Raw genomic sequence first — 13935 nt, forward strand, 5'->3', positions numbered from 1 at the left:
TTATACTGAGAATGGAAATATTGTACTATGTTTGTATTTTATGTTATTTCATGCCTTTGCCACGATATTTTGTTGTTTTGCTATTCTTATCTTCATCATCTTCCTTTTCGTTGTTTTTCATTGTGTTATTCAATATTATTATTGTTGTTGTTGTTGTTGTTAATTGCTATTTTCATTATATTTGCAGAATCTATGAGAATATGTACTATGACCAGGCCAAGGAGCGATTTTTAAATAATGTTGATGACTATATAAAGGACAAACTACTAACCCCAGACACAGAATCAAAGGTGAGTACACAAATATTACAGTTAAATCTGCTACGATAGGAGGGAAAAAAGAATATTTCAGCATGTTTAGATTAGATTAATTATACTTTTGTTCCGCAGATTCATAGTGACGAAATTCTCGAGGATGTAGAACAGTCATAAAACGGTAATACATAATACATATTCAAACAGGAAAAAAAGCTGTGTTAACATCCCTTCCACAGATCCTATTTGGATTGGTCTTCATGGACATGGAATAACTCAAAAAAATTTTAAACATCTTTCATTTAAGAGGTAATAACAAACTTGTCACAAAACATGTAAATGCACACTGCACCACATCAAGTAAGACAATTTTTAAACTATTGTAGCCACTCACTATCAAACAGAAAATCATTTTGGAACTCTTATGTATATTAATGACATTAGTGCATGAAGATGCGCAGATGTTATTTGATATTGTTAATGATATATACATTAGTCTGTTAAGTGTTGTAGAAGGAGTTGGCTACCAATAAATCCTTTAGGTTCCTCTTAAACTCCACATTGTTAAAGGTTAAACTTTTTATAGCTTCTGGTAAGCTGTTGAAAAGGTATTACTCAATAGTGAACACCTTTCTGGATCAAAGTAGCTGACTAAAAGAAGATTAAATTCTTCTGGGTGTTGTACTCCGTCATTGAATAAAATAGTTTAATTATAAACTTAAAACCAGTGTTTTGGCCATATTAAAATGGCCTTCGTCAGAGTTTTGATGGAGGAAATGTGGCTCTATTTATTGCAGACAATCGGTGTCAAAACATCACATTTTTGAAATTTTATTGACCCTAGAATATAGTAGGGCAGTCATGACGGAAGGGGGAGGCTACGAAAGAAACTATTCATGGGCTTGCCCTGAGGAAACCCATTGTAATATGGTTGAAATGTGGGTTTCAAGTTTATAGTTAAGTTATTTTATACAGTAACCAAATAAAACCCTCAGAAAAATTTTATCTTCATTACAGTGGCCCTGGCTGCCTATGTAGTTACGTAGGTGACTAAATTTTTGTGAAGATTATTCTTATTTCTAGTATTGACACTGTGAACTAAGAGACTGGTTTGAAAAAGGGATGTATTATTTATAACAATTTCCCTTAAGGAATAAGTACAGTGTGAGTCAGGAGGAAAGTTATATGCCTCGAGGGGTGATAGAGTCAGTAATTTTACACAAAAACTTCCTATGGACATATGCCATATTCTGAGTGGTTGCGAGATATGACACATTAATATAATGTTTGTACATTTTTCTTGAATGATTTGAAAACAGTACCATCCAGCAAAAATGTGTAGCAGTACAAAATGAAACTACTTTAAATTTCCTACAAAAAAATCCTATTCACATTTTGTCTAGAACTAATAATTTGCACGAAGAGAGTGCAAGAATATTGGAAATCTCATTCGATGTGTGTGTGCTGTAGCTTAGGTCGTTTTTGTAGGCAACTTTGAAGTAGTTTCCTGACTTAATAGACTGCAAGTGTCCTGTCTCAAATTGTTTGTCTCAGTTTCATCTGCAGTGCTGTGGTACATCGTAAAGAATGACAGTCTTTTAGTAATACAGTAAATAAATAAACGTGTACAATAAATGTGTTCTATTTCGGAAACCATTTGGAATTGGGCATGTGTCCATAGGAAGGTTTTTGCTCAGAATCACCCCTCAAGCAATGTACCTTTCTCCTGACTCACCCTGTATACTAAGAAGCAGTAGTTAGTATGAAAGTTTGGCTCCATGCCACAAAGAGTTAGTTCTGCGGGAAGCTCGTGTCTCCCACATTTTTTTTTTTTGTTCTGCTTCATTGTGCAACCTGGCTCCAGAGACAGCAGCTTAAAGGGATACATCACAGTAGATATCCCAGCAGTGTCTGCAATCAGTTTGTGACAACCCGAAAGAAAATTTTTATGGAAGCCGATAATACTATAGTTAGATTAAAATTACTGTTGTTAATGTGTGACATGGAGCAATGTCGGAAGTGGCTACTGCAGAGTTTGATAAAAATGGGAGATGCTGTACCAATGATTGAACTGTAGCATACAACAAGCTTTATACCCCTAAAATTAAATGGCAATCAACAGTCTGCACCAGAACTAATCATGATTGCTTTGTTCGTGACACTTAAGACTAACATCTATGAGCAAACTCAAAACAAAAAAATTCAGTTTCAGCAGTAAAAGCAAACTGTAATCTCTCACTGTCATTGGTTACTACAAACTATCACTACACTAGCAACTTGAGCTGCTGTGTTATCACACGATGAGCGGTCCCAGTTGGCACTCGGTTGCAGATTATAGGCGACACAGGCAGATTCCAAACAGAAAAAGAATGAGAGGAAGAAAAATAAGGGTAAATAAAAAAGTCAGTCTGATGATGAAAATGATGTGGAAAAGTATTAGAAATAAAAAATTACATTTAAATCAATTAATCGAATAAAAAAAATAATCAAAGTCTTCAATTAGATGTAGACATAAAGAGAAAAATTTGCTGCGTTTAACAAGATTCAAACCTACGACCTTCCACACCATTACTGTGTTCCACCATTGAAGGCTGTTACATTTATGACTATGTTCACCCAGTCCCAATGATTAATTGCAGCTTTCAAAACTCTGGCTTCACGCAATGTCATGTGAAGCTTATCTAATGTAAGCTGATCTCTGAGATTGTAACAACTGTATATGTGATACTGAATCACGTCTTGTGCAAAAGGATCCAGTAGTGTTAGGTTAGTGCTGCGTATGTGAAACATGTATTTTAGAAATAAAACCAGACAAGCATTTTTAAGTGAACTGACTAAATGTTGTGGCAGTTTGGCAACAGCGAACGGTTTGGGCGTGACACTGAGTGGTCTGATTTGAGGAAACCAGCTGCAACAAGTGAAATGTCAAGTATCAAGTAATTTTAATTGGACTATCATGTAAAAATGCTGTGATTATGATCGAGGAATAAAGTTGTGGCTCCCTGCACTGTGCTGCTCGCCCTCAGGTGTGCGGTTGCCGCTGCTGGCCCGCAACGTGGATGGGGAGATTCAGAAAGCAGCCACACTAGTTCATTGTGAAATGTAGGACAGGTTAAAATTTGAGAAACATGTGTGCCAAAGATGAAGGTGACGATAATTACGTTGTGCTTTTCGAGAGTATCCCGGCGTAGTAGCTGCTCGAGCATCTGTTACATCAGATGGTGCCGTGTAAACTGTACAGTATTTCCGTGAGTCAGCTGCTCGACCTCTTCACACCTCGTACAGCTGTCGTGGCTTGCCGACGGTGCGCCAGCTCACTAGAGGAGGGCAGTGCCGAGGGCTACTTCTACGTCACCGTCGTAGGAGGTGTCACCGTCCGGAGGCCACTGCTAAAGAAATGACGCACAGCCTCCACTTACGTGGCGCAGGAAAGTGCAGCTGCAAGCCACAGACCCAGCGTACACACGCAGGTGATCCGTCGGTGCTCGTCTCGACTGTCGTAAATCACATTCTGCATCTCTGTTTACTTCTCTCGTTCGTCTGTCTGCTGCCGATGACGCTTTAGTGCCGACAGTGCCGGTCCCCGTGCTTTGCCGACTTGAAATCCCGTGCCTCTATTAAATAAGTTGTTAGTCGTATGTATTTTGACTTATTCTTTAGTGAAAGAGTCCCAATATACGGAGGCAGATGAGAGGATCTCGGTCTCTCCTAGTCGACGCCGTGTCCCGGACCGAGACGGCATTTGGCAGTGACAGATTTTTCTGGCTGCCTGAATCTGGTGTGACGCCTGTGTTCGTTGCATCCGTCTGCAACAGTGCGACACGTCTGGCCAGTATAACAATTTCCACACTTGGGTGGGATTTTTATACGTTCCTGATTTAGACCTAGGCCATCTTTAACAGAACCCAGTGTAATTATATTGTCAATAGTAAACAGTGTGCTTTTTAATACATTGTGAAATGAATGTGGTTAAAAGTTCACACTGACATATTGAAGTTACTTTTAGATCTGACTTATTCACAGTGGAACTTGCTCATTGACACACACGCACACGCGCACACACACAAACACACACACACACACACACACACACACACACACACACACACGAAAAAAACACTGTTTAAATTGTAAAATATTGTAATGATATTTTCTTTCTAGCTCAAATAACAGAGAAGTGAGGAAGAAAGGTTGTTACCAGGGATTGTAGCAAATGCTGGATCGTGGATTCTGAGTGACTTCCACAATTCTCCCCACACGCCAGTGCCTCGAGGCTGTGTCTTGCCCATAATGCTCCTCAGTCAAAAGGTTGCTTTGAATGTGATTCTGTCCTGTCAGAAGTGGGAAGCCATCACATTCCTCCGATCTGTGAACAGACTTAAGCAGCCACTTAGCAGTTAAATGCAGACTCCTACAGCGGTGCAATTCGTCATTTTTCACATACACGTATCATTTCCGGAGGTGAAAGATGGGGAGAGTGAGTGGGAAAAATTCTAGAACCACTCGAGGATCGATCCCCGGTCCTCTGGAAATGTAATCTAGTATTTACCCACTGACAAGGAAACATTACCAATTAGACCTCTTATTTTAAGAAGGAAAAAGTACACTCAAGCTATTAGCCCCAGGAACTGACACTCCATAAAAATTAGGAACGAGTGCATCATTAAAGAAGTTACACAGCACTATTCAGTTATAATTGTTGTCGTGTGCATTATTTTCTTCAAATTTTAAAGTTGACGCTGTTAAAGTGAAGTACATTTGCAGGATTCGCGCTGCTGCTCGGCACGATCGGATTGTAAATCGAAAGTGATTAACTTCATTTCGTAACAATTCTTAAGTTGGTTAGGCTTCTTCAGTTTGATTTAAACAGGGTGGCAATTCTTCTGGAATATCTGGAAATATCGGGAAAATTGAGGAAAATCTCTGGGAATTCCAGGAGTTTCATAAAATCTCAGGGAATTCTGTGTTTTAACCTAACACTGAAATTGGATTTTATTGAGTTTTATAAACTACAAATGTGAAAATACCTGATATTTCAAGCCGTGTTAACTAAGTGAACATTGTTTCACATAAATTAGTTGTATCTAAAAACTGCAGTTAAACTAGTGCTTATGGCTGGTATATAGCTCAGCTGAGACAAAAGAAAAGTTGTTACTGTTGTATGCTGCCTCTCCCACCACCCTCTGGTCACCAGTAATTTCTGTTAATTTAACGGGAGCTCCTTGACACCATCTTCCTCCTGACACCTGGAATTCTCGGGGAGCTTTTTTTTCCAAGTTTGAGTAGCCACTCTGCTAGAAGTAAACTGCTGCAAAGTGCCAGTTCGAGAATATTGTTAAAACAGTATTGAATGTTTATATGTGTGACATTAACATATTACATACTAATATTGCTCACCTCTTTTTCACGTGGAATAACATACTGAAACAGGATTGCAGAACACATTCGGTAAATGTAATACCCTCCCTCTCTTCCTCCCTCACCACTGACGTTCCATATTACACGGTTATCACTCCGCTGTACAGTACTTTGAACTCGGGCATTAACCAGCTGCTGCGGGGTGAGTGAGTGACAGGTGACTGGTGCACGTCAATGTTTAAAGGCTGTGTACTATCAGAACTGAGGCCCAGATTTTCACGTGGGGTCGATTTCCGGAACCGGTATCTTGCGAGTGTGCTTTTTTCTCTGTGAAATGCGAAGTCAGGTTGACGATGTTTCCTCGTGAGCCACTGAGCCAAATGTTTTAATGTTTTTGTATACTTCGCTTAAAATAATGTAGTTACTGACAGTCGAGTGATACGGGTCGCATATAGCCTCCGTTACCTGACCCCTGTTCGTGTGATTTTGTGTTCCCTGTTGTGCTACTTGCAGTACAAAAGAACATAGGGATACTACAGATCGTCTAGCAAAACGACCTTCTCCAGATCTCGGATGTAAATAAGGAGACTGTTTTATGACGATTTTACATTATTTGGCCAAAACGTTACGACTGCTGCCCACCATGAGACGGAATGCTGCCCGGTGACAGTGCGGGTGTGTGATGTGGTGAGCAAAATATATAAGCAGAGAATAAAAGAAGGGGGAATTTTTCTAGTGATGATACAAGGAAATCCACACCTCATCACAGAATGTGGAGGTCAGAAGCTTCCTGGCTCTGTAAAATAGGAAAAGTGGCACTCTGTGACCGATCTGATGACAGAGAACAGTGCTGGTGTAGACACGGGTGCTCAGGACCTCACCATCCGGTGCACATTGTGAAACTCGTGGCTTGCAGTGGACGACCCCTACGTGTTCCCTTCTCGAACTGATGATATCACCAGTTACGATTGGAGTGGGTGTGGAATTGTCAAAATCGGATTTTGGAACGGTGGAAGTCTCTTGTACAGTCAAGGGAATCACGTTTCTTATTATGCCGAGTCATTGACTGTGTACAGATGTGCTGTTATGCAGGCGAATGACTGCTCGAAATATACAGCGAACTACAGATGCGGGCTGGTGGTGGCAGTATTATGCCACGGGGTGACGCTGACTTGGGCTTCCATGGGACTTGCGGTAGCAATCGAAAGCACCGTGACGGCCACAGACTCTGTCAGCATTATAGTGGACCACCTGCTTTCCTTGATGTCTTCCCTGATGATGATGGTGACGGCATCTTCCAGCAGGATTACTGTCCGTGTCACAAGGCCAAAATGATGCTACAGTGATTTGAGGAGCATGATAGTGAACTTATGTCGACGTCTCGGCCACCGGATGTGCACGATCTGAGGCCGACGGAACACATCTGTATCTACATCTACATATTCTGTGAGCTACCATACAGTATGTGGTAGAGGGTACCTTATATCGATACGAGTAATTTCCGTTTTTGTTCCACTTATAAATAGATGTAGGTAAAAACAACTGTCTATATGCCTCTGTACAAACCGTAATCTCTCTAATATTGTCTTCGTGGCTCTTACGCAAAATGTTCATTGGAAACAGAAGAATTGCTCTCTAGTCAGCCTCCAATGCTGGTTCTCTGAACATTCTCAGTAGTGCTCCTCAAAAAGAATGTCGTGTCTCCTGGAATAATTCCCACTCGAGGTCCTGAGGCGTGTCTGTAATATATAAATTGAAGGTGTTGGGGTGATAAAGGAACAGAACAGGAAGGAACTAATTGTAACAGCTGCATCGGGATATAACGCGGAATCAGTGGTGACGAGTGAAAATGTGTGCCAAACTGGGACCTGAACCCGGGGTCTGCTTCCTAGGCAGTCGCATTAACCACTCCACTACCCAGACACAGTGTTTGTCACAAATGTATGGACTGTCTTGCCACTCTTTTGGACATGTCCAACAGAATGGACACTACGGGTTCACATAATTGATTTCCCCAATGGGCAATTAATCCGCAACCTTCAGTACAGATGTACATTCACACTCGACCTACAGTGGGAATCTCGAACTGGCGAGCATAGAGGACACAGGTGAGGACTGTGGATAGGTGGTGCTAGTTGGGACTGTGGATCAGCTGGGAAATGTGCCGAGATAGTCTGTGCATTTGTGATAAACAGTGTGTCCGGGTGGCACAGTGGTTAACGCAGCTTCCTAGTAAGCTGGAGGTTCTGGGTTTGACTCCTGGTCAGACAAACATTCTACACAGTCTCGATGCAGCTGACATCATCAGTTCCTTCCCTTTCCTTTCTCCCCATTCCATCTACAATTTACATACAATGTATTACAACTGTGAATTCTGCGTGGTGTCTGTTCTTCCGGACGTGTCTGAAAGAACAGACACAATGTTTTCATATAGTCTCCATAAAACGTGCATGTTGTTTGAAGCTACAGGTAACAAATTTAGAAGCTCACCTCTTAATTTCTTCGACATCTTCCTTTAATCCGACCCGGTGCGGATCCCAAACATTCGAACAGTACACGACAGCAGGGAGCACCGGTGTCCTATATTGGGTCTCCTGTACAGATAAACCACACTTTGCACATTCTCTCTCAATAAACCAAAGTCGACCATTTGTTCCTCTGCTACAGTCCTTACGTGCTCGTTCCGTTCGATATTGCTTTGTAGCTTTATGCACAGATATTTAATCGGTGTGACTGTCGAGCAGCTGACTACTAATACTGTATTCAAACATTAAGGGCTGCCACGAGGGGATGTCGCCGGGCACTGTCTCTACTCCCATAAATCGCCGACCCGTACCTACGGGAACTGCGTGATTTGCGCGTAGACATCTGGTACCACACACCTCCAGAAACCTGTCTAGAATGTGTCGAATGGATGCCACGCAGAATCACCGCTGTTAAGCATGTGGTCGTACTGTTTTGATTCACCAGCATTACATCAGTGCAGCAATCAGCTGCAAGTATGGTATAAAAGGTATATTCAAATTTTATGCAATACTTGTGGCTGGTTGCTGAATTTAAGTTATATTCTACATAGCTCTACTACAACCAGATTTATAATTTCTCACAAACTTTGTTTTCAACAAGATACCAACCTTTCAGTGATACTCACAGTCTCTCTCTCTCTCTCTCTCTCTCTCTCTCTCTCTCTCTCTCTCTCTCTCTGTGTGTGTGTGTGTGTGTGTGTGTGTGTGTGTGTGTGTGTGTGTCTCTCTCTCTCTCTCTCTCTCTCTCTCTCTCTCTCTCTCTCTCTCTGTGTGTGTGTGTGTGTGTGTGTGTGTGTGTGTGTGAGAGAGAGAGAGAGAGAGAGAGTGAGAGTGATATTTGCAGCTCTAATACAAAGTATGATGTCTTCTTTGTCGGCAGGTTCGTGTCGTAGTAGCGCTGACGTGCTTGCTTCTTGGACCTTTGGATATTGGAAACACAATTATGGGCCGGGAAGGCATTCTGCAGATGATTCTGGTCATGGCAAATACAGATGACGTCCTGCAGCAGAGAGTAGCTTGCGAATGTATTGTCGCCGCTGCATCCAAGAAGGACAAAGCCCGAGCTATAGTTGCTGAGGTATGTGACGTACTAGACTTGTAAGACTGCGGCAGGCGATAAGTACACAATAGTAGAAAGCCCTAGAAAGCAGACATTTATGTGTTGTATTAATACTGTGATTCTATTTGAGAATAAGTTATAACAGGTTTTTCACCGTATGAATGACAAAGGTTACTTTATTTATTATGAGCAATTTCACTTCACTTTGAAAATGGTCATCAGGTCTGTGATAATTTTATATAACTGAAAAGTGGTATAAAGCAGAATATATGCTGTAATATGCCTATACCAAAATGCATTGTGTAGACAACATAAAGTGAAGGTGGGGACACAAAATACGCCAGCAGAATTGGAAGCAAGACTTTCGCAGTTGATCTCTCTGTGCTTCACTGTAGCAGTGTAGTGTCTGTTCTCAAGGTGGCAGGTTGTTGTCATAACTGCCTGCCCGACTGGACAGATACCGACAAAAATTATGCTGTGAACATATATGTGGTAGACTGCTACTCGCCATATAGAGGAGACGTCGACTTGCAGACAGGCACAAGAAGAAGACTGCTATAGATTTGAGCATTCAACCAAAAGGCCTTCTTCTAAAGTAGAAAACACCCACACATTCACACAAATACGACCTCTATCTCTCAGACATCAGGCATTCACTTCAGGATACCATCATAAATGTTGTAACATCCATGACAGGAGAACTCCAACTGTAATTTCTTTAGTAAACACAGTCACGGTTGCATATGAGCTGTTATTTTTTATCTTGATGACGGATTTCAATAGACTACAGAGATTCTCATCAGATCTACATTCCGTGAACAGGAATAAAACATACCGCTTTAGTTACAGTCGAAATGGACATTAATATAGAAAAACGTAGTAAAAAGGCGCAGCATGATGTATCCTCGGTAGGAATCGTTGCCACAGGGAACAGTTCTGATTACTGGTTGTATTCATATCGAGTCTGAAATCAAACACGTCGTGGCGGCTCCTTTATACACTGACCGTGGGTTCGCCGAGCGTGAGTGAATGTAACTGCCCTCTAGCGACAGGCATAACAGCGCACCGCAAATTTTAAAGAAATTTGATATTAAACGTGTACTCCGTTCACCAGCCAAGATCAGAGCCCTGTTGGGCTCAGTGAAGGATGATTTGGGTTTGAGAAAGCCCACGGTCTTCAACATTCCCTGCCATTGTGGGAGAGTCTATATTGGACAAACGATTCGTACGGTCCAGGACCGTTGCGTGGAGCATCATTGCCAAAAAAAATCTGCAGTGGCGGAACATTGTCTTACTGAAGTACGTAAAATTTTGTACAATGAGACACGAGCGGTTGCTTGTTCATCGCGGTATTGGGACTGTGTAGTGAAAGAAGCCAGTGAGATCTGGCTACCTGACAATATTAGAAACGGAGATAAGGGGTATCCTTTAAGTAAGAGTTGGAACCCTGTTCTGTTTGATATTAAGAAGCAACTGTCCTCATCTCAGTCTTCAAAAACTGTCAGTAGTGTTTGATATCGATTTATCGTTTCCACGAGCTTTCACCACTGGTGCGCTGTTGTGCCTGTCACTAGAGGGCAGTTGTGTTCGCGCACACACGGTGGACCCACGGTCGGCGTTTAAAGGAGCCGCCACGGCGTGTTTGATCGCAGTTCCGGCGAGACACTGTGATGGCCTACTCACCTGAAGATGGCGGCCAGGTGGACCGCCAAAATATTGTGTCCGGATGGCGATACGGTCTGGCTGGAGACCCGATATGAATACAACCGATTATTACACCAGGAAAGGTTACGGAGGCACTTCTGAATACTGTTTGCCTGCCGGTAGTGAAGTAGCGGAAGCCCCACCCATTGTCTGCGCCATAACTACACGGGTAGCCAGTGGCCGTGGGAATTGATTACATTGTGCAGAGAACATGTATTAGATATATAATTATTAGGAGTTTGGTGTTTGAGAAAACAATGAAAGATATTTTGATTTTATAAAGAATAAAATACTCAGTAAAACTGGCAAAATAGAAAAACAGTCATTATCCGATGACAGGACTCATTTAATCGTGGGCTGCCCTCTGCCTGACCTTCTAGTAAATGTAAATGTACCAGTGGTGATCAGTAGGATGCCAGCTCGGTAACCGAGGAGACGTATATGTTCCGCCATCTATCAAAGATGTTATGACTTCCCATTGGCAAGAAGAGTGCCAGCTGGTAACTGTTGAAGTGATGTTTGATCGATAAGTACTGTCATCTGCTAACAGATGTACATAACCGTCTGCAGCTAGTGTAATAGTGTAATTAGCTGCTTGTTATGTTGCTACATTTACCTAGATGTAATTGATCTTTGTTTCAGTGACTGAGTCACTGCTTACAAGGAAGATGCAGACCTAAAGCAGAGATTACAAGACATACAGCCACTTGTCCTTTTTAGAATATATTTCAGTTTCTCAACTGCATGCAGAAAATAACTAATAAATACAGAATGCAGAGTGTTCATACTGCAACTAATGTCTGCAACAGTGTGATTGTATGTAAATTTGTAGCTTTTTTTACTGTAGATCTGATGACTGTTTCCAAAGAGAATCATAACCAATCATAAAAAATGAAAGAACAGTTATGATCTAAACAGTGAAGATTCTGTTATCCCAAGACACTGTGTTCTTCAATATTTCATATGATAAAACTGTGCAATTGTAGTATTGTTGTGAGGGGAATGTTACATCACCACTTGCAGCACATGCCTTTTGTCTGAATAAGATTGCTGGCTAATGGAAACAGGTTACAACAAGTGATATGCTCATAAAAATATAAAAAATTAAAAAAAAACAGTTATTAATCAGTTACTTAATCTCTGTGGATTGTATGTCAGTTTTTCCAAGACACTCTGACACTTCACAATAATATAATAGCTCTTGAAATAAATCCCCATAATGAAATGAGTGTGAATGAAATCAGTGAAGGTGCAATAACAGAAATTGATATCTGTGAAGAAAAATTATTACAGACGGACAGCTATAAAATACTGATGACTTACGAGACGCACTGACTCACAGGGAGTCCCCATTCTGAAGAAGCTGTACCAAAGCAAAGACCTGGGGGTGCGTGTGCGTGCCCTGGTCGGCCTGTGCAAGCTGGGCAGCAGCGGCGGCACCGACGCCTCCGTCCGGCCGTTCGCCGAGGGCTCCACCCAGAAGCTGGCTGAGGCCTGCCGGCGCTTCCTGCTCACTGCCAAGAACCAGGATGCCAAGCGCTGGGCCGTCGAAGGTTCGCTTCTTATTTATATACTTCTACAGCAGCGTTTTCTGTCCCGGATAGCAGTAATCGATAAAGGTGCTCGAACACTTTTTAAGTAACGGAACTGAGTACTTCTCCTCGACGGCGACTATTCGTCAGAAACGGTGGTGTGTTCGTAGGTTTTTATAGTGAATATGTTTCTCGAAATTCTCTCAGGTGTGCAGCCAGATTGATTGATCATCGTAGAAGGAATTTTCGACAGCACGTGACGGCCGTCTCCTCCCACCACTGACCGTGCGTACGGACCGCACGATGTGCCAACTGCATTGGTGGGGGCAGCTGGTGCTCAGTAGTTGAGTGACGGTCCTCAGTCTGCAATCAGCCTCGACCGTGCTCGGTGTCCCATTTCTGCTGCATTTGGAGAATTTCCAGTGCCAGAGCACACACTCGACTAAGTTGAAATCCACTGTCCTCGTCTAAGAGGTTCTCGTGTAGCCCAATTCTGATAGCTTCCGTGTATACACAGTCCCAATAGTGGGATGTGTTGTGCAAAATTTGTGTAGCTTTGTATCTCATTACATAGTTGGTTTCAGGGCAGCATTCTGCATTTGCTGATGTTGTAGGCTGCTGTAGATTGGTCTGCCATTTGTGTTACATCCACCTTCCTTCAGTTGTGTGAGTGGTTTGTCTGACATATGTGATCCGTTTGCAGCTCACATTGGTGCCGTTGATAGGTTGGCATCGTGTAACAGGGATAGTTGTGTCACGGTTTCTTCTTCTGTTTACTGGCACCATTACATTTTCTAGCGTTGTCTGTCCGCGAGTGGCAGCAGCAGCATTTATCGATATCTAGTACCCGTACTATTTTTGGAAGGACAGGGGTGTGTCAGTAGTTCGGTTGGGATGGAGCAGCAGAGAGGTCCGGCAGCGCGAGGACGTGCCGGGACTACTGGTGGCACGCAGGCATTGCTGGATCGAGGGACTGTAGTTGCGAGGGCGACAACCTCGTTGTCCACTGGACCCAGCACATTAAGTTGAGTAAACATTAATCCAGTAGTGAAACCTCCACTATTTTGAGATCGTGCCATTTTTTCGTGCATTGCTGCTTGCAGGGTTTCCGTGAGACGAACAGCAACAAGTGGAATGTGTCGAGTTGGCAGAATCTATTAGCCGTCTTGTACTGCCTGTTATTAGTTTTCGAATTTTGTGTTATTATTTGGTGAAGTGCAAGCAGCAGTATTTTAGTGCTTAGTGGCCGCTAATGCCCCCGTTACCTGCCCTGGAGGTCAGTGTGTTTTTGCAGCAGTGTGCTTTTCTTCATCTTGCTGATGCTGTCCTGTACAATGTGTAGTTCGACAGCCCCCGGATTGTGGTGTGATTGTGGTTTCTTTTGTCTACCTTCGTTGAAGTGGTTACTTCTGACTTTCAGTGTTTTAAACACCAGATTCTGAAGGCACAGTGCTGTCTGTGACTTTGACCTCCCTTCAATTATTCATCATCGTACCGGTTAT

The 13935-nt window shown here is 42.4% G+C and overlaps 1 protein-coding gene across 1 annotated transcript in view; it reads left to right on the top strand.

The window, feature by feature from the left end:
• The window catches only part of LOC124719051 (protein unc-45 homolog B), a 96587-nt gene that overhangs the window by 41719 nt on the left and 40933 nt on the right, over positions 1–13935 (top strand). Inside the window, exons 8-10 of the mRNA XM_047244722.1 lie at positions 188–290; positions 9018–9215; positions 12244–12454. Coding sequence (XP_047100678.1) covers positions 188–290; positions 9018–9215; positions 12244–12454 — 512 coding nt within the window. The remainder of the gene's footprint in view (positions 1–187; positions 291–9017; positions 9216–12243; positions 12455–13935) is intronic.

This window comes from Schistocerca piceifrons, chromosome 10, assembly GCF_021461385.2.
Source record: "Schistocerca piceifrons isolate TAMUIC-IGC-003096 chromosome 10, iqSchPice1.1, whole genome shotgun sequence".
In the NCBI taxonomy this organism is placed as follows: Eukaryota; Metazoa; Arthropoda; class Insecta; order Orthoptera; family Acrididae; genus Schistocerca; species Schistocerca piceifrons.